Raw genomic sequence first — 24,336 nt, 5'->3', positions numbered from 1 at the left:
AACCCAAAATCCTCAAATCCTTTTTTTTTTATTTCGATAGAATAAATAAAGCTATCCCACTTGTGAAAGAATATTAGAAATACTAGACATTGCAATGCAAACGATATACTGTACATACAGAAACAGAGCAGTATACAGTTAACACCAGTTAATGGTAAACTTCTTTCTTGGACCTTGTTTGAATTGACAGGCTATTATAGGCTTGACATTGAATTCCCTCTAAATGTGTTATGGGCCATGAGGACTGTCTGGTTAGTGAAAATGAACAAAATATGATTTCATCCAGTAAAAGTTAACTTCACATGGTAATTTGTTTATTTTAACAACAACAAAGGGAAAAGAATGCTACCGATTACAAATGGAATGTTCAAAAAAAAAAATCTTTTTTTTTTTTTGCCTACCTATGAATTAAGAGGCATTGTTAACTCTTACATTCTAATTACATGTACAATCAAGGCATCAGATGAAAGCTTATCTTCCACTCTTTCTAAAGGTGTGCTCAGTTTGTTTCTAGCATAAAGTATCAGGGAGATATGTCTCAGGATTCATGAATATAATTAAACCTTTTTAGCACGTTTGGGTGATTCTGGGAGTTAAAGCAGAATTTGAGGTAACATTGTTTTGACCCTAATTACAAGTTTCCAGCAGCTTGTTGACCGGGTTGTCCGCCCAGGTTGTGATCCTCAGACATCATAGATTTCATTTTTATATGACAACCTTTTACAGCAGCCCATGTCTGATTTCCTAAAAAACAGGTGTTTTGCCCCCTGGGTACTCTATCATTCATGCAGCAGAAGATGTGTGTGTACTTCAGATGTTCAGCAGCTCTCAAACACACACACACACATTCTGTACGTATGAAACTATTAATCATCTAGCACCTCTGTTTTTATTTCAGGCATTAATTAAGCTCTTAATCTTATCAATGCTCAGTGAGATGAATGAGTGGCATCATGTTGTGTAACTTTTATTAAAATAACAACAACAAAAGTTTCATGACAGACAGGTATAAAAAAAAATGCAAAGTTAACCTCAGATGTGCACTAATAATAAAATAAAATAAAAAGAGTATAGTTATATGTTTAACCTTTTAAAAGCACCACAAACACTTTACAGAGCAGTTTAACACATACAGTATAACAAGCTAAACATCTGTTGCATGATTATCAGGAATTATATCCAGCTATAATCACGTTTATGTAGATCAGTTGGACCTCATTAGCTGCCTTTACATTTACATGATAATCTAAACTTATTTTACCATCTTTTTTCTTTCTATACATTGTCTCCATCAATATTCAATGACAATGATATTTGATTGCCATATATTTTTGGAAGAATCATTAGGGATCATTATCATCCTTATCATATTATAATTAATATCATCCGTAGGGAAAAATGATCATTTTAAACATTAATTATAACCATCCAACATTACAGTGCAATTGAAAGCTATAAAAAATTTTTTGCAAAGTTAACCTCAGATGTGCACTAATAATAAAATAAAATAAAAAGAGTATAGTTATATGTTTAACCTTTTAAAAGCACCACAAACACTTTACAGAGCAGTTTAACACATACAGTATAACAAGCTAAACATCTGAGGCATGGTCATCAGGAAATATATCCAGCTATAATCATTGCACATTTATGTAGATCAGTTCGACCTCATTAACTGCCTTTATATTTACATAATAATCTAAACTTATTTTACCATCTTTTTTCTTTATATACATTGTCTCCATCAATATTCAATGAAAATGATTTGATTGCCATATATTTTGGAAGCAGAATCATTAGGGATCATTATCCTGTCTTATCAGGGTTTCTGCAGGGATCTTCCATTTAAATGTAATTCTTTTTAATGCCATTAGTGCTGTCAATCGATTAAAAAGAAAATAACTTGATTAATCATACATTTTTTCCGCAATTAAAAACACCTAAATTTGTATAGGTTTATGTTAGTCTATATATTTTATAATGTAATAATTTCAGTTAATAAACAAATGAATGTAGAGACATAAAGGCCAGTCTCACTGATATTGATGTCTGGATAAAAATGATTTCTCCCCCCTAATTTTAAACATTAATTATAGCCATCCAACATTACAGTGTAATTGAAAGCTATAAAAAAAAAATTAACATTAGGCTTCAAAAAAAAATATGACAACTTTTAATGTAAGTGAACTTAAAACAATCCTCACATAAACCCATAAGAAATGTAATATTTACCTGTGCCCTTCCTGTCTAACAGGTATGACGTATACAGAAATTTAATAAAGTTATCAAACAGTCTGCACTGCATAAATTATAGATTAAATATAGACTAATGCTTATTAAAGCTACAAGAGTTCTTTAGTCAAGAGCAGCGAGTGATTTTCTCTGTTCCCTTTGTTCTGTGATTAACTTTACTGACTTTAGCTTTATTGGCTGCTGTCCCTTTAAGAGCAGCCGCTGCTGACAGAAACACGGATCTAACACGCGCCTCATGCTCTTATGTTATGAGGATTCTCGACAAAACAGACATTTTGGCATAATCGGTTCAAGCGTGAAAGAGAACCGCTTTCTGGTGCGCAGTCTGTGCGCAGGATACTGGCGCGCGTCTTTCTCTGTGTGTGTGTGTGTGTGTGTGTGTGTGTGCCAAGACATTCACAGGCAGCGCGTTTAAAAGCATTTACATGAATTAGAGCGGGATCATATAATGTAACGCTACTACACAGAGTAACTACACACAGTTAATTGCTGTCTTTTCCCGTCGATGTGTGGCGGTCAGACTGCATATGAGATCTTACGGCGTTGATTCCCATTGTAGCTACCCAACTTAAATTCCTTTTTTACAAACGCTGCAAATTTTTCTTTATTTTGACCACCAACGGGCTGCAACATGTCCTAAATTGTTTGTCTTCCTTGCACTTTCCCATTTTTCTGGTCTAGTTTTATCCCTGTTGTTCCTGCTGTTCAAAATGCCAAAAAAGTGTGATCTCCGCATCGACCGGAGGCAATCACCAAACTGGTTCCTGCAATAGGAGCTATACACACTAACGTACATATTTTGCGACAGCAAATAAAAAGTATTAATTATGAAGGCTATATTCAAATAAATTGATAATATAAACATTTCTTCAAAACGATTTTAATGCTTGTAGGATTACAATTTAATGTTTTTTAATGCCATTTAATGCCTTAATTATCGCAAAATCCATTTAATGACTTTTGCTTTTTATGCTTTTTAATGCCCCGCGGAAACACTGCTTATAAATGAATTACTGAGAATAAGCTGAGAAGAGAGAATAAAAACATTTAGTAGGGCTGGGTAATGCCTTTCAATGACTACAAACTCAGCGTTCGAATACATATATATATATATATATATATATATATATATATATATATATATATATATATATATATATATACACACACACTATATCTACATTTTTTACTTAACCTGTACTTTAATATTTAAAGTATGTCTGAATAAATTAGTCATGAAAACAAGTTTTTATTACAGCCACAGTTTATATTGTAAAGAAATAATTGTGGTAGAAACATATCATTAAAAAGTTGTTATAAAAACAGTTTAAAAGTTTGTATATAAATCAGTTACTTTTTATATTATAGTAATGTATCAATTATATTGACCGGGTTCCCTGTATTTTCAGCTTTAGCTGAGTTTTTTTTTTTTTTTACTTTGATAATTATATATTTACTGTACCTGATATAAATCCAAATGAATATGTATCGAATTGAGATCAAAACTCAAACCAACCACAAGCTTGTGAATTGAAATTGAATTGAGAAATTTGTCAATACCCAGCCCTAATATGTTGTGTTATATTTACACATTTTAAACATTTAGTCTTACCATTTACCTACACTGTAAAAAATTATTTTCATGATTTGTTATCACAACTTTTAATCTTAATCAAATCAACTTAGATAATTAATGTGGTTCAGATCACATCATATTTTGAGTTTCTATTTATTAAACCAATCTCTTTGTTGCATTAACTCAATTTTTTAATTTCAATGAATTAAAAATTAAGGCAACCAGGTAACTTACTTTTTTAAGTTAAACCAGCAATATTTTTTTACAGTGTACATTTAGTACCTATTTCATTAATACATTTATTTGTCATCGGTTTAAATTAAATCATTTAGTATATAAGATTGTGATTTCACACTCACACATAAACAAGTGCAGTTCAATACATCAGCATGCTTGGGTTCCCTATAAAATAATTAATCAGAAATTATATCAGTCAGAGCGCTGGTTCACACAGGGTGCATAATTGTGTTCACTGCGCTGCTTTTCCGTTGTTTTTCAATGTAAATATGTAGTAGATGGACGTCTTTGACCGTTACTCTGCGTCTTGCTGGTTTTTGTGGTTAGCGTATGTGCGTTAATGTGACATTGTGTTTTAAAAACGCTGGTTCAAAGAAGAAGGTTCAAATGTCCGTCTCAATGCAGCTTCAAAGTCTCGACACGATCCCAGTCGAGAAATACGGGGCTTATCTAGCGAAACGACCGGTCATTTTGTGCCCTTCCCTACCTTTTTGAACTGGAGTACACAGACCTTTCCAACGTGATGACGCAATGCGTGGCACATCTCAGAGATGGTACACGACCAGCATTTGTGGTTAAAAATGTATTATAATGTATTAAAATGTAATATATTTTTTTTAAGAAAATGACCGATCATTTCGCTAGATAAGCCCCGTATTTCTCGACTGGGATTGTGTCGAGACTTTGAAGCTGCATTGAGACGGACATTTGAACCTTCTTTGAACACTGGAATAGTTGGCTACCATTGAAGTCCATTCTATGTAGAATAATCCTGGAATGTTAAATGTTAATTTTTCAAAAACCTTAATTTCTTTTTGACTGAAGAAAGAAAGACATGGATATCTTGGATGACATCGGGGTGAGTAAATTATCAGCAAACATTTTTTTGAAAGTGAACTAATCCTAGTTTCTATTTTTTTTCTGTATACTCACAATAAAAATAAAGTGTTTTGCTTTTTGACAAATAAAGAAAAATTAACATGATGCGATTTCTGCCTTCTCTCTGTCAGTAAACTCCCATTTGAAACGCGTTCGAAAATGATCTATAACTCCGCGAAAATTCAGTCAAACAGGCAAACAGACCCACGGGCATAAAGCTTGAGATCGCATCTTTTAAATGAAGTCATTTATATAAAAAACAAATATTCTCAGCTTCTGTAATCTGTATAAAAAGAGAGCGACTCCTGTCGAGCTCATTAGGAGCTCATTCACAGTAATGTGACCACTCCCCGGAGAGCGCGTGCTATTCAAACGCAAATTCTGAGAACTATTTCAGAGCTGTGAAACGCCCACATCAGCTGTAAACAAAGCGCGTCGCGACTCCTCGCGAGTGAGACATTATAGCCTACCTTATGGAGAAAATATTCCTCAGAACAGTGCTGATGAGGAGCAATATCTCCTGAAATGAGGAGCAGATTCCGCTGAGGAGTGAGGTAGGCTGTTTTCTTTTCTCACGTGTGGAATAACGTTATGGAATAACGTTAGTGTAGGCCTATGTAAACCGCAAAAAGATGAATCGCATTTCTATAATATGACTCGCCTTTCTGTGAGATGAATGAAGGGGACATATTTGTAAAGACTGTTTAGCCTAAATATGAATCGCGCGTCTGTGTGTGAAAGAATAAACTGCTTTGCTATAGCCTACTGAGATGAGTAAAAATCGACTGGAATATGTTGAAATAAAATGTATTTGTATAAGCAACGTATTAAACTGCAAAAAAAATACTATTTTTGTCAAAAATAAATTCATAGACTAAGATGTTAGATGTTCCAATGTTGGCTATATTCAAACTAATGAATACATATGATAAAATGTAGGCCTATAATCTTTTTTTTTTTTCTTTTTTTTTAACAAAGAAAGAGTACACTTGAAATATTGTTGAAATTGTAATTATTGTTGTAATTGTAACATTTTTAATAAAATAGCAAAACATATTTACAAGAGAGATGTAAGCGAAATCTTAAATGGTCAATATAAGTCTTCTTCTAAATACATCTTTTGTCCTTGCATTGTGGCTCAGTCAGTTTCACACCTGAGTGAATGGCTCATTATGCAGAGTGGGTGGGACATTCATAATCTAAGGTGTAAACTACTCCTCCCCCTCGCATATTGGCTTTCCAAGCAAAACCTGTTTTACACCATTTAAATCAATGTATTTTTTTTTTTGAACGATAAAGCAAGACTATTTTTACATCATTTTGAAGCTAGAACTCAAAGGGACAACATCCATTAGTCAAAAGTCTTGTGGACACATATTTAATATGTGTTTTGTGGTCTTAATTCAGCAACTTTCATTTTAATTTTTTCCAATAACCACGCATAAACATTATTCTCTTAAAAATACAAACATCTACATACACGTTGCTCGCATATTATGGTAGCCCTGTTTGTGCTATATAGAGTGAATTTACACCTTTGCCATTAACATGTTTATAAATAACTGAAAAAAGCACAAATGTCAAGGCATGTCAGAACATCTCAAGGACCCCAAAAACAGCTTGGTCCCCAGAGGGTTAATGAACAGGATCGATTGATGTATTACACGAAAATGAAAGATCAAAATTAACAGAGCATTTAGTGTTTATTTTCATTGCTAAAAAAAAAAAACGAGCAAAACGCGCGGGCGCGTTTGTGGTCCCCAGAGAGTTAAGATGGTGTTTTTTTTAGGTTAAACCATTTAAACCAAGACATGGTGTCTTGAAAATGCAAATGTCAAAGATGTCCATCTAGTCTAGCACATGTTTAAGACCCATTCACACCAAGAATGATAACTATAACGTCTCAGATTATGCATGTAACCATGGTTCCCTGAGAATAGGGAACTCGTGCTGTGTCCCCTAGGGGTTGCTATAGGGGAATGCCTTGGGCGTGACCGGTGTCTGAAGTGGAAATCTATGACGTCACTACAGGTGAGACCGAGAGTATAAAAGGGCACCTGTGCAATACGTCATCCACTTCTTGTCTGAAAGAGACGTGCAGGAATGCTGGAACCATGGCAAAGGGACATAGCGTTTAGTTCCCTATTCTCAGGGAACCATGGGAACCTTTCCCTTTCGAAAGGGAACTCGGCCTGCGTCCCCTAGGGGTCGATATGGGGAACAGATTACCAATGTTGAAGGGATGAGTGCCCTATTGGCTGAGCTAAGTCAAGGGATTCAAAAGAGTCCTCATCCCTATGGTCAACACCAGCAGTAATAGACTGGAGCTTCTCAAGAACGGAGGCTAACTACGTTCATATTCAGGCCAGCGTCAAGAGAGCCTAACACTCAGAACCTCTAGAGGCAGTGCTGAAGAGTGGAGGCCTCAACAAGACACTAACTTTAGGGCACAACAGAGAAAGCTCAGAAAGGAGCTAAACTCAGTCTGGCTGGCCCGTGAAGCTCCGCAGAGTGGAGGCCTCAATACGATGACTCTCATAACGAGAGGAGGCCTCGCAACACTCACTGAGGTCAGTAGCTAAGGAGGCTTCCAGTGAGCCTAGCAACCTAGCATACTACCTTCCACCTAGCCACGCTTTAGGAGCGGAGGCCTCAGTATTGATTACTCTCAAAAACAAGAGGAGGCCTGCAACACCTAACGCTCAGGAGATCTTGCAAGGAGGCTCACAGAGGCCTACCATTCACAATGCTATCCTAGCGGAGGCCCCAGGAAATAACTCTCTCAGCGAGAGGAGGCCTAACTACTTGATATCGCAATCCTAGTGGAGCTCTGAGGAGCGGAGGCCTCTTTAACTCAACTCTTTATAGCGAGAGGAAGCCGCTCAACCTGAAAGCAGTAGCCAAGGGGGCTCAGAGAGAGCCTAATTACTCAGTACTCCTGCCTGGTCGAGCCCTCAGGACGGAGACCTCAGCATGATGACACTCCGAAGTGAAAGGATGTCTAACTACGTCCTACACTCAGGACAGCTATCAAGAAGGCTCACAGAGAGCCCAAATACTTGATATCGCTATCGGGGCGTAGCTCTAGGAAGCGGAAGCCTCTATAAAGCAACTCTCTAAGGCGAGAGGAGGCCCTACGGTGCTCTGAATGAGTGCAGAAACTAAGGTGGCTCACAGGGGCCTACAACTAAGCCCCTGGCTGAGCTCGCAGTTGTAGGTGGAGCTCAGGGGAGCGGAGGCTGAACAGAAAGCTCTACGAACAGTGGAGACCTAACAACGCTCCTATTGCAGGGTCTGCTACTCAATACCGCTGCCTTCCGAGCTCTAAGAACGGAAACCTCAACGCCTCTCGAAGTGAGGGGAAGATTACCCACATTCACACAAAGACAGGCCCAAGGAGGCTCAAAGGGAGCTTACGACTCGTAACGCTGTTAGGTGGAGCTCAGGTGAGCGGACTCAAGCCGAGTCTGACGCCATGTTCTAACCAGCCTCTGTGCCGAACCATCAGTAGGGCAGATGATTAACGCTCTGCAAAAACACATAATGGGTTCAGCTCGCATCAGAGCCCCACCTAACCTCAGTCAGGGGATGGAAGGGGGCAAGGAGGCAGATGTTAGTTACCCTGTGGAGCCCCAGAACGCAGCTCAGCGTTAGATGCAGAAGACTGTTTGGTGGCGTGGAGAGGCAAATCTGCAGTGCGGCGCAGGTCCTCTACCGCCTCAGGGGGGAGCCCCTGTCCCTGGTCCAGGTCCTAAAGCAGGTCAGCCTGGTAGGCTTATAACACAGCCATAGTGTGCAAAACCGCCCCAGTCTAACCCGCTGCCGCATATGCTCTGCCATTCAGGCGCGATGTAAGATGCATATCCATATTCCTGCATCCCCTCCACATCAACATAATTTGCCTTTGAATGGTGGATGCGTACAGAATATGTCTTTTTCCAAGATCACTGCACCTCGTATGAGCTGGTGGATCTAACCTATCCATGGCATGCGACATAACGTCCAACAACTCGTCATATGCAGGGCAGGCGGGCTGAGATCGCTCAGAAACATCGTCGTCCTCATCAGCCTCAACCTGCACAGCTTGGCCTGGGGCGAGGGACGCACTCGCTGCTGAATCAGATGCCGAGAGAGAGATACTCAAACCCCTCTCAAGCTGATCGTGAGCTCCACCTGCAAGCCCCAGGACTTCAGTCTGCTGCTCGCCTCGTCTGCAGCAGGTCCTGAACCGCGGGCACAGATGGCTGTCCTGATTCCCTCGGGAAAAGGGACAGACAAGAACGAAGTTTCATTAGAGGAAAACGCTCGCAATGCACGCATACAGCCACCTCAAAGACCCATACACACAACGCACATTTCGTGTGTGTCTTCAGGTGTCAGAAAACACTGTCACGGATGAACACACATTCTAAAATTCGCAGTGCTAGTGCTGGCCATATTATAAACTTGCCTGTTCAGATCACACGTTCAAACACAATAAGAGGATGACGTATTGCACAGGTGCCCTTTCATACTCTCGGTCTCACCTGTAGTGATGTCATAGGTGCCGCCTGCCAATGTCAAGTTCATTGTCGTGTTTAGATTTCCACTTCAGACACCGGTCGTGCCCAAGGCATTTCAAATAGTGACCCCTAGGGGACGCAGTGCAAGTTCCCTTTCGAAAGGGAACTATAATGATTACTATATTAGCATCCACTCTAATGCACAATATTGTTCTGTTTATTCTCAGTTTTTTCGTCTGCCGCTTTAAATGCTCAAGCTCGTTAAAGCAGTATGGATTCTGATTGGCTGTCAATGTTTTTATCGTTCATCAGCTGGAAAAAACTTTTTTGAAAGTGATTCTAATGATATAGTTTGCCCGTGCTGTTTATCGTTATAGTTGTGCTGTGGACTCTGCTATTGTTTTATACTTAGAACGATTTGTAAAAACTGTCTTGATCGTTATCATTACAGTTATCGTGTGAACAGGCCTTTACAGAGGAAAAAGTTCAAAAGCAGTGCAGTGGAACGCAAAAATTAAGCGCTGCATAATTTATCAAATATTCATGATTATGATTACAGCTGTTGCGAATGTCTGATTGTTAAAGGTTTCTATCACTGTTTAATTAAATATTATTTAATTAGTGATTTGAGAGCGGATGCGGAACTGATTCACTCTAAAGATTGTATTGACGTTTGCTAATGATCATAAAGTCCTTGATTTACAGTAGTTTTACATTTTTTTAAATTCTGTTAACACTGACTAATCCAATTTAAGAGATCACTGTTGCACCATAAAGGAGACATTTTTAATTTTTTTATTTTATTTTATTTAACATTCCATCTCAGCAGCTGCTTTAATCTGTGGGGTTATGACTAAAACGTTTTATTTATTTATTTATTTATTTTATGGCTGATACTGTTGTTTCATGTTTTACTGCAGTTTTCTGTTCTGCAGTTCAGCCAGTATCAGAGCAAGACGAGATCCCTGAATCAGTCAGATCAAGAGTGTCTTGAGCTGTAATAGTGTTGCTGTGAGCAGAGAATGTGCAGCACTTGATCTGATGATCTTATAGGATTATTGTAATAATATTGCTTCATCTAAAGTTGTCGTACCTTAACGTTTTGGTTGAACTGATGTTGCTGTATTCAAGCTGTACATTTTATCCGTAATCATGACCATGACCTTGATGTTGCTAGTGCCATGCTCTATTTGTGCATTTTATACAATTTTCTAGTATGTATATCTGAGAAGAGATTTACTTTTTTCATATTTGTTCTTCTGTCTAAACACACTGGATTGGTCAGTCAAGCTCTGAGCTGTTACTCAGTAAAGGTTCACTGGACTCTACAGCTGATTCTACAGGTTTTGGACAATCCAGAATTTTAAGTGGACTCAGATCTCCTACTCCTGGATTAAACAGTGGAACGACTGATCCAGTGAATCTGGAGCTCATGGTCAGCAGATGTTTCCTCTCTTTGACACTGTAAAATGACAGCTGACCGTGATCATAATCTAACAGAACTCCCAGTTGTTCAGGTCTCGGCGTCAGTGAGAGAGTAACTGATGGATCAGAGCTGATGTAAAAGCCATTAGGACCGTCTGAACACAAGAACCAGTAACCGTTTGATGGAGTTAAAGCAGATCTGTCCTTTAAGTGATCAAATCTATAATTCGCCACACCAATTAACCAGTAGTTTTTAGGAGGGCTATTTTCTCGTACCAAATCAACCTCCCAATAGTGACGGCCAGATGTAAATGTTTGAGCTCCAGATGCACATAACTCATATGGAAATCCCTCTCCAGTGTGATTATATCCTTGAGCGTCTCTCACTATTTTACAGTCCCCAGAAACCTTCAGATCTGGATGTGAACGCTCAGGGTCAATAGTGATCTGAACTGAGGAAGAGAAAAACACAGGAACTAATAATCTTTGTGTGTAAAATATCTACACATATATGCATATATAACTGAGATGATGTCATACCTGCATGTTTTCTCAGTTCTTCTATATTTACATCTCCCACACCTAAAATGAAAAACAATGAGGTTTTACAGGAAGAAAACTGCAGCTGTACTTGATAACATTTAGCTATTTGATATATAGCTTAAAATAACATTCAACTTTCATGTAGTTTATTTTGAATATTGAAGTATATTTGATTGTTCAGATTATGTTCTAGTCGTAGACATTTATAAGAAATTGCATTTATAATGTCTGCAATAGTTTGTAAAATACACATTGTCCAAAAATCTGAGACATATAAAATTTGGGATTCAAAAAATCTTTTATACAAAGAAATACTATGAAGTAAAATTGGTTTCCATTGAAGCGCAAAATGCTCTTTATATACAAAAAAATTATTTAAGAAGCATGATATTAAGTTAGACCAATACAAAAGTAATATTTTCAGTGCTGTTTTCAGATATTTGGACCTCAAATGCAGATTCTTGTTTATTTTTAACTTATGATTATTTTGTTGTTCTGTTCTTTCTATTTTCAATATTCAAAACAACTTTTCTACAATATTCCACTCAGAGTCTCCAAACCTGTTATATTCATGTTTTCTTCTGCTACAACATGCATGTAGATGTTTACTTAATGATTAGTGGGTCACTTCAGCAGTTCTTATAAAAGTATAGCAAATAACCAACAACAACTTCAAATACCTTTCTTTGTCAGTTTCTCCATCAATCCATCCTTGCACACTAAAATGACAGAATTTCAATGAAAGTTTTAATTATCAATCTGCTTTCACAAATAGTCCAGACAATAAAACGACAATTAATTATACTTTTAACCCTTTCAGGCAGAGAGACTGGATTTCTTTCAAAAGTGCATTTATATTGCTGTGAATGGGCAACAAACCATAACGTTTTATCTCATGATACTTACATTTATTTAAAAATCTCATAATGAAGTGATTTGGTGTCTCTCTGTATGCACTGTGGTTTCTGTGTGTAACCAGCACAGTTCATACATATGCATCATGTTTAATGTTTCCCTTATAAAACAAAGTTTCACTTATAAGATTCATTTTATAGTGGTATAATTGTCTTTATAGCTTCTCATGCTGTATGTTCCCTTCAGTCAAACATACAGAAATGTATTTAAAAGTCAACTCAGTTTAACTGGTAACAATTTCAGAAGCAACAGATATTCATAAAATATTAAGTTTTTTTTTTTTTTTTTTTTTGCTTGAAACTGGCATTTTCCCCTGGTAACTCTGTGCCTGAAAGGGGTAATTCACTTTATGATTGTATGTAGATGTTGATGAAGTCAGTTCATGTTACTTACTTTGAACTTCTTGTTTCTTCCCTGTAAAACAAATAAAAATATAAACAAATGACAAACTGAATACATAAAAACCTCCTGAAGATGAATTATGTCATTTACCTGTTAGTTTCTTTCTGTATATGTACAGGATCAACCCAACCAAACCCAGAACAGCACAAATGAGAACGATGAAGAAAGGAGCCTTCCATGGATCTGATGAATCTGAGAAAGAGAAACCAGAGGCCAGTTGCATAAACATAGCCATTATGTTAAGACTGTGTCTTAAGAACTAGTATGACCAACTAGCAGTTAGTTGGGGGTAATCAGTCTTACTTTCCAGTTCAAATTAGGCCAATCCACGTTTTTATGTAACTGACTTTAAAAAGTTATGAGAAATCTTAATTAAAAATCACAAGTTAGCAGGGGAAAACATTTAAGGTGTTGGAAATTTTGTAAGTTGGAAAGTGAGTCAGTTTGTAATGACTTTGTAGGAGATAAGTACAAATATCCTGCAATGTCCTGCGACTTGGACATAAAGTATGAGTGAAAATGTTCTCTGACCTGAAGGGATGACGGCCTGTATGTTCAATCTTCCTTCTCTAAACTCTCCAGTCTTGAGAGATATTGAACATGAGACCAGTTGAGCGTCCGAGTGAGAGACGGCCGTCCAGCTGTGGACAGAGAACATCTCATCTGCTCCACGACTGCGAGACACTCCTCCAGGACGGAGAACCGTTCGCTCATCTGACATCCAGGTGACGTCCGGCTCTGGATACCAGCCGCTGGACTTACAGCTGATGTTCACACGTCCATCATCCAGAGGCTGTGGAAACAGGACAGGAGCGGATCCTAAAGCTGGAAGAGAAGAGACAGACGTTCTACAAACACTGTGCAAGTATATTTTTAATTTCTTTGGGTAAATGCAATCTCTAATGGTTCAGTGGAGGCTGCTTGACCCTTTCTTTGGAAAATGATGGCAAGCATTCCTTAAAAAATGTGTTTTATATTCTATTAGTTACAGAGATAGATTAGTAGAAACCTGGAGAAAAGCTTACTTATGCAACAAAACGTGAACTATATCTTTAATAAGGTGTAGAACCTTGAAAACAATGAATTGTAGTTTTTGACTCACCAGTGACTTTGAGAACCACTTTACTGCTGTCATATGCACTTTCTCCACTGACATAACAGTGAAATGAATCTTCATCCTGAACTGTGAGTTTCTCCAGGCGTAGAGAGACGTCTCCATCCTTCAGGCCACCAGACAGTTCTGAGCGCAGAGTCAGTGAGCTTCTGTTCCTGAACGATTCCTCCTGGATGTCCTGGATCTTCCCATGCTGATAGAAGAGAACAGGTTTGCTGAACTCTTGACGGTACCAGCGGATCTCCAGAGCTTCAGCGTTCTCAGGAGGAGAGATCCAGCAGGGCAGAGTGACTGTGGACCCGACATGAGCCACTGTCTGATCACGAGGAACCACAACAGTGAACGACTCTGAGAGACACAGAAAGACACACCCAATGAAATATACCATGCCTTGGTCAATAATGCATATGCATTAATGCAAATATTCTAAGCATAAACTGTATTTGTTTGTATATCTTACATAATGAGCTTTTGTAATTGTTTATTTGATTTTCCAATAAACGTGTTTGATTAGTTTGTGTGCCAAACATATTTGCTTATTCTTTTGCTCATATAATTGTTATTTGGTTAAGAGATAGTTTTTAGTTTTTTTTTGTTTTTTAATCATGGAAGGAAGCAATCTTTTTGCAATGACCTTGTTGTCAAGAGTTATAGCATTTGGGTTTTAGTTTAGTGTCACATTATCCTAAACACCTACAGACTGTGCATTCCCTGGTATGTTGGAACAGCTGGGCTAGAAAGGCACTGTCGAGCTGGAAAGTGGGTCACGTGTCCAGACTGATGAGCAAACTGCCACATGACCTCAGGTCCAGTGTCAAGAGGTACACACATCCTCTTCATGTCACTATTCCCACATTATTGGACTTTGCGGACTAGCTCGAGCACAAGCTTCAAGTTCAGGAGGAACAGACTGACTTTACCAGTCAGTATAAAGTTTGAACGGATGTGAGAACTTCCAGTTACTCAACAAGGAGCAGAATATGACTTGGATTAAAGACCAAAATAGATGCTGGCACGGTGGGCGTGGTCATCATGCGGCCAATTGCACACCGAAAGCCCTCTGTTCATATTATAATATGAAGCATCTGCAAGCACTACATGACATAAATGAACAAAGTAGAGCCATTGAAGAATCACTTCCAGCCAGAGGACTGGGTTGTTTGTACAGTCAGGCAAGATACACAGACCATTCACGGGCGGCTGTAACCTTCACTGTGTTTTCAGTGGCTAACCCTCATAAGGCTTTCAGGATACGGAGTGCATTCACAGCCAACAGCCTGGCTTTAGCAGAGCACACACATCCCGTCAAGATACTCCAGAAGAAGTACAAGCACCTTACAGGCCTGCCACTGCAGCATCTTCACAAAGTGAAACCAGTAGTTCTCATTGGCTCTGACTGCCCTCACCTCATCACACCCATAGATCCAGTCAGACTGGGTCCCCCTGGTGGCCCTGCTGCAGTGAGAATAATAATAATAATAATTTGTTACATTTATATAGCGCTTTTTCTGAGACCTCAAAGTGCTTTACATAGATGGGGGAATCTCCTCAACCACCACCAATGTGCAGCATCCACTTGGATGATGCGACGGCAGCCATATTGCGCCAGAACGCCCACCACACACCAGCTTACTGGTGGAGAGGAGACAGTGATGAAGCCAATCAGTATATTGAGCTTCATCAGACAGAGAACATGTCTAGGATGGACACTACAGGGCCCAGCACATGAACTAACCAGCAGACTTTCCCCACAGCAATGTCTCTTCACAGCTTACAGCCCAGTAATGACCTTTATGCAAATGTGGAGAAACTGTGGAAAATGGACACTCTTGCATATCGGGACGAGAAGGTACTGACAAGGTTAAGACAAGACCAAGAGTCTATCCAACTTCTCCAGGACAAATCCGTGAAGGTGGATGTTAACAGAATCCAGCACTATGCTACCACTCTTCTATGTACCAAAGGTATGCCATGCCATGCACACAAAGAAGCTGTCCTGCCACAATTAAGGGGAATAGAGAATCAGCTGAACAATAATCCTAAATAGTCAGGTTACAGCAAGCTGGCTATATCACAAAACTCACTTCTGGATAACTGGACCATTATAGCACATAATAGAAAGAAAAGGGTTGTCTTCAACTGTTCGTTTACTTACCAAGGCCACAACCTGAACGAGTACTTACTGCCAGGTCCACCACTCAGTCCTTCTCTTCTGTCAATTCTTCTGCGTTTTCAAGACGATTCTATTACCATTATTAGTGACATTTGTGGGATGTTCCACCAGGTGAGGTACACCTTTTGCCTGAAGACAAACTGCTACTGGGATTCATTTGGAGAAATCTTCAGAGAGACAAGGCACCAGACATGTATGAATAAGTCAAATCAAGTCACCTCTATTTATATAGTGCTTTATACAATACATATGGTTTCAAAGCAGCTTTACAGTGATAACAGGAAAATTATGCATTTCAGCTGTTGTTCAACTTAAGTCAGTTCAGTGTTTATTCAGTTCTATTGTAAAGATCATAAATTATTAAATTAATTTAATCTATCTATTTAATCTATCTATCTCAGTCAGTTCTCTTACAACAGTATCAGTGCAGTCAGATCAATAATATTATTGAATATTAAGTGTCCCAGACTCAACAGCAATAGCAAGTACTTCCATTCGGAACAATGTGTAGTCGTCCTTGCTGTGCAACATTTGCTTTACAGAAGCACATTCTGGATCACAGTGGGTCTGAAGACAGAGTTCTCAGTAAAGAAATCAAGCAGCATCCAGTGGCTCAGCAAAGGTCATCAAGAAGCAAAGGAGTCAACTCTTGGGTTACATTGACATTGCACATAAGACACCCTCTCCTATAAGCAGCGTAGGACCAACCACCCACTTCCAACTATGCAGTGCATATACCATATCCTCACTAGCCAGTATGATCCCATTGGCTATATTGCGCCATTCACAACACGGGCCAAGGTGAATGTACAGAGGTTATGGGACAACAAAAGAGAGTGGGATGATCTAAGACTGCCTGAGGATCTACTGAACTTGTGGTAAGCTTGGGAGAGTGAGCTTGCATTGTTTACAGCATGTTGTTTTGCTGAGGTGTTACTGCAGTAAAGAACTGGATCGCCAGCATGAGGCAGATCCACATTTTCTGTGATGCTTCAGAGCGAGCCTACGGTTCTGTGGCTTACTTATGAACTGAGAAACCCTAAAGGTAGAGTTCTGAAGTTCTGAAGATGTAGCTAACTTTGCCCAAGCACAGTGTTACTCTGTGGTCTGACTCCCCAACTGTACTTACCCAGCTGCTATCACACTCCTGTCATTCTAAAGTGGCAGAAATCCAGGAACTCGCAGAGTCTGATAACTGGACGTAAGTGCCATCAAAGGAGAACCCTGCAGATGCCATCACAAAGGGAAAATTGCTCTTTAACAGGCCAGGAAATCAGATGGAATAAAGGGCCAACATTTCTCAGACAAACAACTGACCATGGGTCAGAGACGCCACCTTTAATGACCATTGATCAAGACAATGAACTGAGAAAGCCTGTGGTCTGTGTTCTATCAATCTCTTCTCCACCTCCTCCCGATCCACAGAAGTAACAAACACTTTCAGGGTTACTGAAGGCTTACATCCAGCATGCCAACAGGGCGGCCACTGATATCCCGACAGCAGATGACTACAAAGAGGCAGAACTTGCTGTCCTTCGTCAAAGCCAAACCGACTCATTTCCAGAGGAACTGTCCTACCTCAGAACAAGTAAATCCTTGCCCAAAAAACATCTCCGGTTACTCACGTAACCTCGGTTCCTCGGCGGCAGTGGCTCAGTGGTTCATGTAGGTTATCTACAAACTGAAAGGTTGGTGGTTCAATCCCCGGTTCCACCTGACCAAGTGTCGAGGTGTCCATGAGCAAGACACCTAACCCCAGCTGCTCCAGACGAGCTGGATGGTGCCTTGCATGGCTGACACCGCCGTCGGTGTATGAATGAGTGAGTGAATGGGTGAATGTGAGGCTATGCAAAGCGCTTTGGTGGCCATAGGTCTGTGAAAGCGCTATATAAATGCAGTCCAAATGCAGTCCATTCCCTGAGAGGAGGGAGCGAGACATTGCATTACCACGTTATGGGGGTTATCCCTTCCTTTCACAAATACTGAAGCTTAATTGCAGACCTCGACGGTCTGCCCTGTCGACTGTAGAGAGGAGAGGTGTTCCTGCTGCTTGGGCTTGCATGCGATTCATTTTAAAATCCTTGACACGTTAAGCTATTCACACAAATAAATTACAAAAGTACGTGGAGCTGCGTCATTAATGTAATATACGTCACGCAGTTAGATGATCTTAGAAGTTGGAGGTTTCTCATAAGGAGCATCTACAAGGAAATTTCCATTCTAACTGTAACAGGTCAAAGAATGACATATATTTTTGCAACCTTTTATCTTTTATTTTAGTTTATTTCACCAAAATACTGTATTGTTCAGTTATGTCATGGTAGCTTATAGGTATTGGGAGTTATTTTTTGTGTATGTGCGCCCTCTATTGGATTTGAGGTCATATACTGAATTTTTGCGTTCTTTTCTCAGTCTGCATTCTACGTGATTGAGAGAGGTATGTGTTCGCGTCAGCGCAATGTAAAAATTGAGATATACCTGTTAAAACTTTAGTTTCAGTGCACATGGTAACTTGTATGTGTAATTTATGATGAGTGCACTTACATTTAATCGAGATGTGTCGAGAATTTTGCTGTTTTGAGAGTTTGAGAAATTGCTAACATAGCTAACCTGGTGTTTTGTTTAGCTGTATGTTAGCGATCGTCATTCTATCCTCTTGTGTCACAGCCCACGTTTCAGGTTTCCTTTTTCTTATGTTAGGCTGATTCTGATTCGAGGATCGAATTCTGAACTTTTGCTCTCTTTGAAACTTAACAGGTATGTACTCCCAATACCAGGTTATGAATATAATGTGTTCATTTAAAAAGTTTTCTTGTACTGATTAATGTTCAATGGCACTGAAAAGCCCAGATGTAAAGCATGTACGTGTTGCTTCGCGCATATTACTGTATGTATGTATTAACTATTGAAAAGATAGTTTATTTCATGTTGCATAATATTAATGTAAGAGCTAAAAGCCCTACAGAGATAACATGCAATATGACACATACATATTATATATATGAGCCTAATGTTTAATTATTCTTTTGTATTTTATTTTCTGATTTTTGAATGTGATTAAATGTTGAGTCTGCATTCTACGTGATTGAGAGAGGCTGATTCTGATTCGAGGATCGAATCCTGAATTTTTGCTCTCTTTGAAACTTAACAGTTGAGCCGAATAAAGTGCCTTGAGGAAAGTCAGTGTCCTGTCATCAGTGCACCAGAACACAACGCAGTAGTCGGCGAAGTGCAGACCGCGCCGGCTACACAACCCTTTAACCCGATTCTGCTTCTCTGTTTGTGATCAGACCATTTTAAGCCGTTAAACTCTGGTAAAGCTTTCAGTGATCCAGTAATCACATTCATTCAAACAATCAGTCCAAAACAGCAATAATGTAAAGAAGGTCAGACTGATTACATCAGCGATATCAGAGAGAATCGAGACTCACATTGTGATTTCAGTGAATTATTTATTCCAGTGTGTGCTTTGCTTTAAAACACGAGCTCTGTCATATTCTGTGATTGTTTCTGAAGAGCTATGTACAGGAGTTGTACAGTAAGCGTGTAAGAATTGATTTTCCTGCTAAAACAAAAGCTGAGATAAAATTCACCCTGCAATAAAGCAATAAAACACACCCTGGACAGAAGATCACAAAGAAAGAGGACATTGTCCTGTCCAAACGTTTCTCCTTCCTCATCTCTGCATCCTCCTCTCCCTCCACCCTCCCTCTCCTTGATTCAAGTCACCAAAAGATCATTAAGAATATCTATATATCACATATGATGTATCTTGTGTATCTGTTGTTTTTCCTTTTCATGTTTGGTATCAGTTTAAGTGTCTCAGTGCGATTGGTGAAATGGTCTTAATTGCATTGCAGTCACTGGTTTAATGAGAAATATTGAAAATGTTGGAGGATTCTGATCTCCTCAGGTGCTCCCCCCGGGGTACAGGAATTGACCCAAAACAACTCTAAAAAATATTGGTATAACCCTTTTGTTCTGGTCTGGGTATTTAAGGGTAGGTGTCAGAGCAGTCTTTGGGAACCTGTAACCAGGATCACCCCTCATGCAGTGCTGTGTCCGTGTTTCCTCAAGTCTTACACTTGGAACACACTCACACACCACTGTGTGTCTCGTTCAGGAATGCATTGCTTACTTTTAGAGTCATCTTTGAGTAATTGATGTCATGTATTTATTATTTCTGAATTGGCTTTTAATCACTTGTGTAATTGGCAGGATACATTTTACCTGACAAATAAATGTTACATCTTGATTTATTCTGAAGTTTTCTGAAATCATTTTTCCTAGTAGATTAAAGTGTAGTCTGGTGTTTCTGCAAATCTCTGTCCAGGATAGATCAAACCGAAGGCACTAATGAATGGAGCATGGGGCGCATCATTAAGGAGACCTTCCGATTTCTGACTGTCACTGACTTAGCACGTTGCAAGCTCCCAACTGTTAAAAAAATTACACCTTTGTTATGAGTCAGCAGTGAGCGGCCGCTTAGGGTAAAATAGTTGCACTGCACCCTCTGACTATTTCAGGACCGGCTAGTTTGTGATCGTGAGCACACATTCGCGACGTGACGTCTCAGAATGACACCAGGTCCCTATTGAACAGATATTTGAAATTATGGGATACCGAGAATAATCAAAGATCTAAATTAATTCATAATCAATATTTATGATTACTTTTTTTTTTTTATTAAGTTTTCCCAAATATTAACAAAAACACAGAAACCTTACAAAACCCAGTTAAGTGTAAAAAACATGAAACGTACAGTATACAAAGACTATTTGAGATCATTGAAATTATAAACAGAGCTTATGATTGCAAATATCATAAAACATATAAAGACACTATTTGACAAAACCTTATGATACAGGGGACAGATTACAATGGGGGTGGAGGAAGTGCGTGTGTGTGTGTGTGCATGAATAGACATGTCTGTGCGTGTGTGTGTGTGAGTGATGAAAATATTTGTGTTGAAATGTTGCAATCATCAGGATTGGCATAGTATGAGATGTTGTAGGTCGTAGTACTGTATCCTAGTTATAAAAGGGAGTAGGTATGAAGTTTTGAGTATGTTGGGTTGGGTCAGGCTCATCAGATCTTAACTCTGACTGCTCCAGCCCTCACCGCGGCCGAGGAGCAAACAAATCAGTGTAGATAGTGGGGGGCGCCACTATCTACACACTATCTACACACTATCTACACACCCCACTATCCCTGTGGTATATGTGCCTTCGAATGTCTAGTGCATGATGCTTATGATTACTTTCTAATAAGAAACACAGTCTAAATTTGATTATCATTTAAAATTGGAGTCAGATTAAGCGTGGAGCTAAAGTAATAAATTAATAAAGTTCTAATAAATTAAGTGAACTTCACTGGAGCGCTGAAAAGACATACACGCATTATCCCTTCGCCCAGACCGTTGGACTCATTGGGCCGATGGGTGCTCTCTACAAGCGTGTGAGAGTCTGTTATAATGACGCACAAACAACAAACCCTGTATGTTTGCTCTCGACCACTGATCGAACGCTGCATTTATGCACAGACACAGTTGTTTCCGCACACACTCAGGATAATGTTTGATTTGTCATGTGTACGTTGCTGTGTTTAGTAATCGTAGGTTTATTCACTCGAGTCAAGGCGGTTTATTTAGGTGTTTCCTTGTGGTCCTGTTCGGTATCGCAGCTTGACTCGTCAAAAATGACAAGAAGCTCAGTGTTGTTGCTCTGTACACATACTAAACCGTGAATTCTGTCAAGTTTAATGTTTTTTTTCATGGGATCTTTGATGTGCATACATTTATTATATAAAATAATTATATGAACTCCTTTATCATATGGATATTTGGTGTCCTTTTGAAGTCTTCAAAGGTCCTTGAAACTTGCAGAAAATACAGTTTTGTGAGAATCATCATTCAGTCTGATTGTTTACTCTGCTGGATACAGCAAATTATGACAAAATGAATGTGTTAAACAAGATAAATATGCTTAATTTCACGATAAGTGTGCGATTCATCCGATTAAAAAAATTGATCGATTGACAGCACTAATGTATTCCTTGTAAGCACTGATGCGGTGTTGCATCTCAGGCATCATGTATGCGCTCAAAGTTGTTTACATCTTAGTTTGACCACAGAGGCCATGCTCATGTGCACAGCATTAGCGCACGTCACATTATATTGAACACCCATTCCAATTTATTCAAATATTATATTTTACCTTTATTGATCAGTTTTACCAAATAAGCTTTATTAATACTGTGTTGCGTTTTTACATGTTTACATCCATATTTATATTTGTATTTTGTATTCACAGAACCACACATAGCCTATGCACATTTAATAATCATTGTTCTGACCAGACAAACTGTAGTCTTCAGCAAAACCCGGACTAGTGATCAAGTGAAGACCAAAACAAGCCGTCACTGCTGAATAAGACTTCATTTGTTAACATTAAAAAATTTATTAACTAACATGAACTGACAATGAGCAATACATTTGTTACAGTATTTATTAATATTTGTTAATGTTAGTTAATAAAAATACAGCTGTTCATTGTTTGTTCATGTTAGTTCACAGTGCATTAACTAATGTTAACAAATACAACCTTTGATTTTAATAATGTTTTAGTAAATGTTGAAATTAAAATTAACTAAGATTAATAAATGCTGTAGAAGTATTGTTCATTCTTAGTTCATGTTAACTAGGTAGTTTACAAATTTACCTTATTGTAAAGTGTTTCAATCTTTCTTAATGTTAGTTAATAAAAATCCAGTTGTTCATTGTTTGTTCATGTTTCTTCACAGTGCATTAATGTTGAAATTAAAATTAACTAAGATTAATAAATGCTGTAGAAGTATTGTTCATTCTTAGTTTATGTTAACTAAAGTAGCTAATGTTAACTAATGAAACCTTATTGTAAAGTGTTACTTTTCTTATATATAGTTGTCCTCTGTCTGATTTGTTTAAATCGGTCATGGAGGTATCCAAAATTTAATCGAAACTGGTAAATTAACTCATCATAGTTGATTTTATGAATAACCAGGTGTATCAAGGTGCCATGCTTGCTGGAATTGTTTCATGGCTGTAATTATGGAATAGCCACAGACCGAACATTATTCACCATCCGCCACTGGATATTCCAATGGACACTCAATATTTTTTAGAAAAAAAAGGCAAATCGAGAGAAAACTAAACCAGAGCAGAACAGCACACTACAATAGCAGGCCTGTGTGGAGTATTTTAGCCATCTGAATGAATCCAACCCTGTTTGTTTTGTTCTTACCAGAAGTCTTTATGAGGAGATTCACCAGTAAAGCGATGATAATAATCGACATCATTCCTGTGAAAATACAGACAGACTCAAATAAAACAAACTCTGAGGGATTTTTCCCTCAAACACGCGAATAATATGAGAGAAATATGATCAGACTGTCACTGTCGTGTTCAACGAGGAAACATAAACTCACCGGAGACAGAGACTCGTCCGTTAAATCACAGTAATCCGGTTGGTTTAGATGAATATGAGCTGTTCAACACTGTTATAGAGTCGAAATAAACGATAAAATAGACGGAAATCAGAATCTATGAAGCGTGCTCCCGATTTTCCTCCTTTACTTTCACTTTCAGCGCGATCCCAATAAAACAGACGTCATCAATGACGAATAACGCTTATATTCAGTTTAATTCTGTTCGATGTGTTTTTGTGTAATAATCTTTGCGGTGTGAACATGCATATGTGTGTGTTTTCTGTTTTTACGAGGCGATTGAATAAACAATGGAAAATTCATGCGTTCAGATCTCGTAGCTTCGACAGTGACGTGTAGAAGGATTTTTCCCTCATGGATCCACTGTAGAAAAAAAATGTATCCAGCGGGAAAAGCCTGCAGTGTGCGACACTGGATCGATGATAAAGAGTAAAGACGACAGAGACGACACCCCCTTAACAACAGCGTGCAATTATTAATAAATTAACACACTAAATTAGCATGGACAGGATGATGATACATCATATAATTATGAATATAGGCTATGGTTAGTGAAAATAAATGTATTAACTTAGATTTTAGTAACTCCTTTTGGTGACGCCATTAGTTTGGATGAGGAGAGAATCTTCATCAGCCTGTGCTTCTGCTCATGGTAACATTAATCTGATGCATGAACAGCTTTGGGAATATTCTTCATAGTGAAATCAGAGTTTGCTTTTTGTTTGACCCTGTTTAAGTGAACAAGCTGAGCTTTACTGATGTTCAAGGGTTGAATCTGATCCTCTAATAGGGTTATATATGTATTTATTCTATCTTTTTTATTATTAATAAAAGT

General features: G+C 38.5%; 1 protein-coding gene across 1 annotated transcript; it reads right to left on the bottom strand.

The window, feature by feature from the left end:
- Positions 1–3,427: 3,427 nt before the first annotated feature.
- Positions 3,428–23,885, bottom strand: LOC311079263 (butyrophilin subfamily 1 member A1-like). Its single transcript, XM_084108523.1, has 9 exons — positions 23,484–23,885; positions 23,300–23,356; positions 13,835–14,194; positions 13,264–13,557; positions 12,823–12,924; positions 12,724–12,744; positions 12,096–12,134; positions 11,413–11,454; positions 3,428–11,324 (listed from the first exon to the last, which is right to left on the bottom strand). Exons 2-9 carry the CDS (start codon positions 23,352–23,354, stop codon positions 10,729–10,731), a joined length of 1,509 nt encoding a protein of 502 aa, XP_083964649.1. The 5' UTR covers positions 23,355–23,356; positions 23,484–23,885; the 3' UTR covers positions 3,428–10,728.
- Positions 23,886–24,336: the final 451 nt, after the last annotated feature.

This window comes from Abramis brama (assembly GCF_963993115.1).
Source record: "Abramis brama genome assembly, chromosome: 3".
Classification (NCBI taxonomy): domain Eukaryota; kingdom Metazoa; phylum Chordata; class Actinopteri; order Cypriniformes; family Leuciscidae; genus Abramis; species Abramis brama.
This window is presented reverse-complemented; position numbering and strand designations above follow the sequence as displayed.

Coding starts and splice junctions, on each gene's coding strand:
- LOC311079263 (XM_084108523.1), bottom strand. CDS start 23,354: ATGATGTCGATTATTATCATCGCTTTACTGGTGAATCTCCTCATAAAG. Junction 12,135..12,723: donor GAAGAAACAAGAAGTTCAAA/GTAAGTAACATG, acceptor CTGTCATTTTAG/TGTGCAAGGATGGATTGATG. Junction 11,325..11,412: donor AGAACTGAGAAAACATGCAG/GTATGACATCAT, acceptor TCTCTTCCTCAG/TTCAGATCACTATTGACCCT.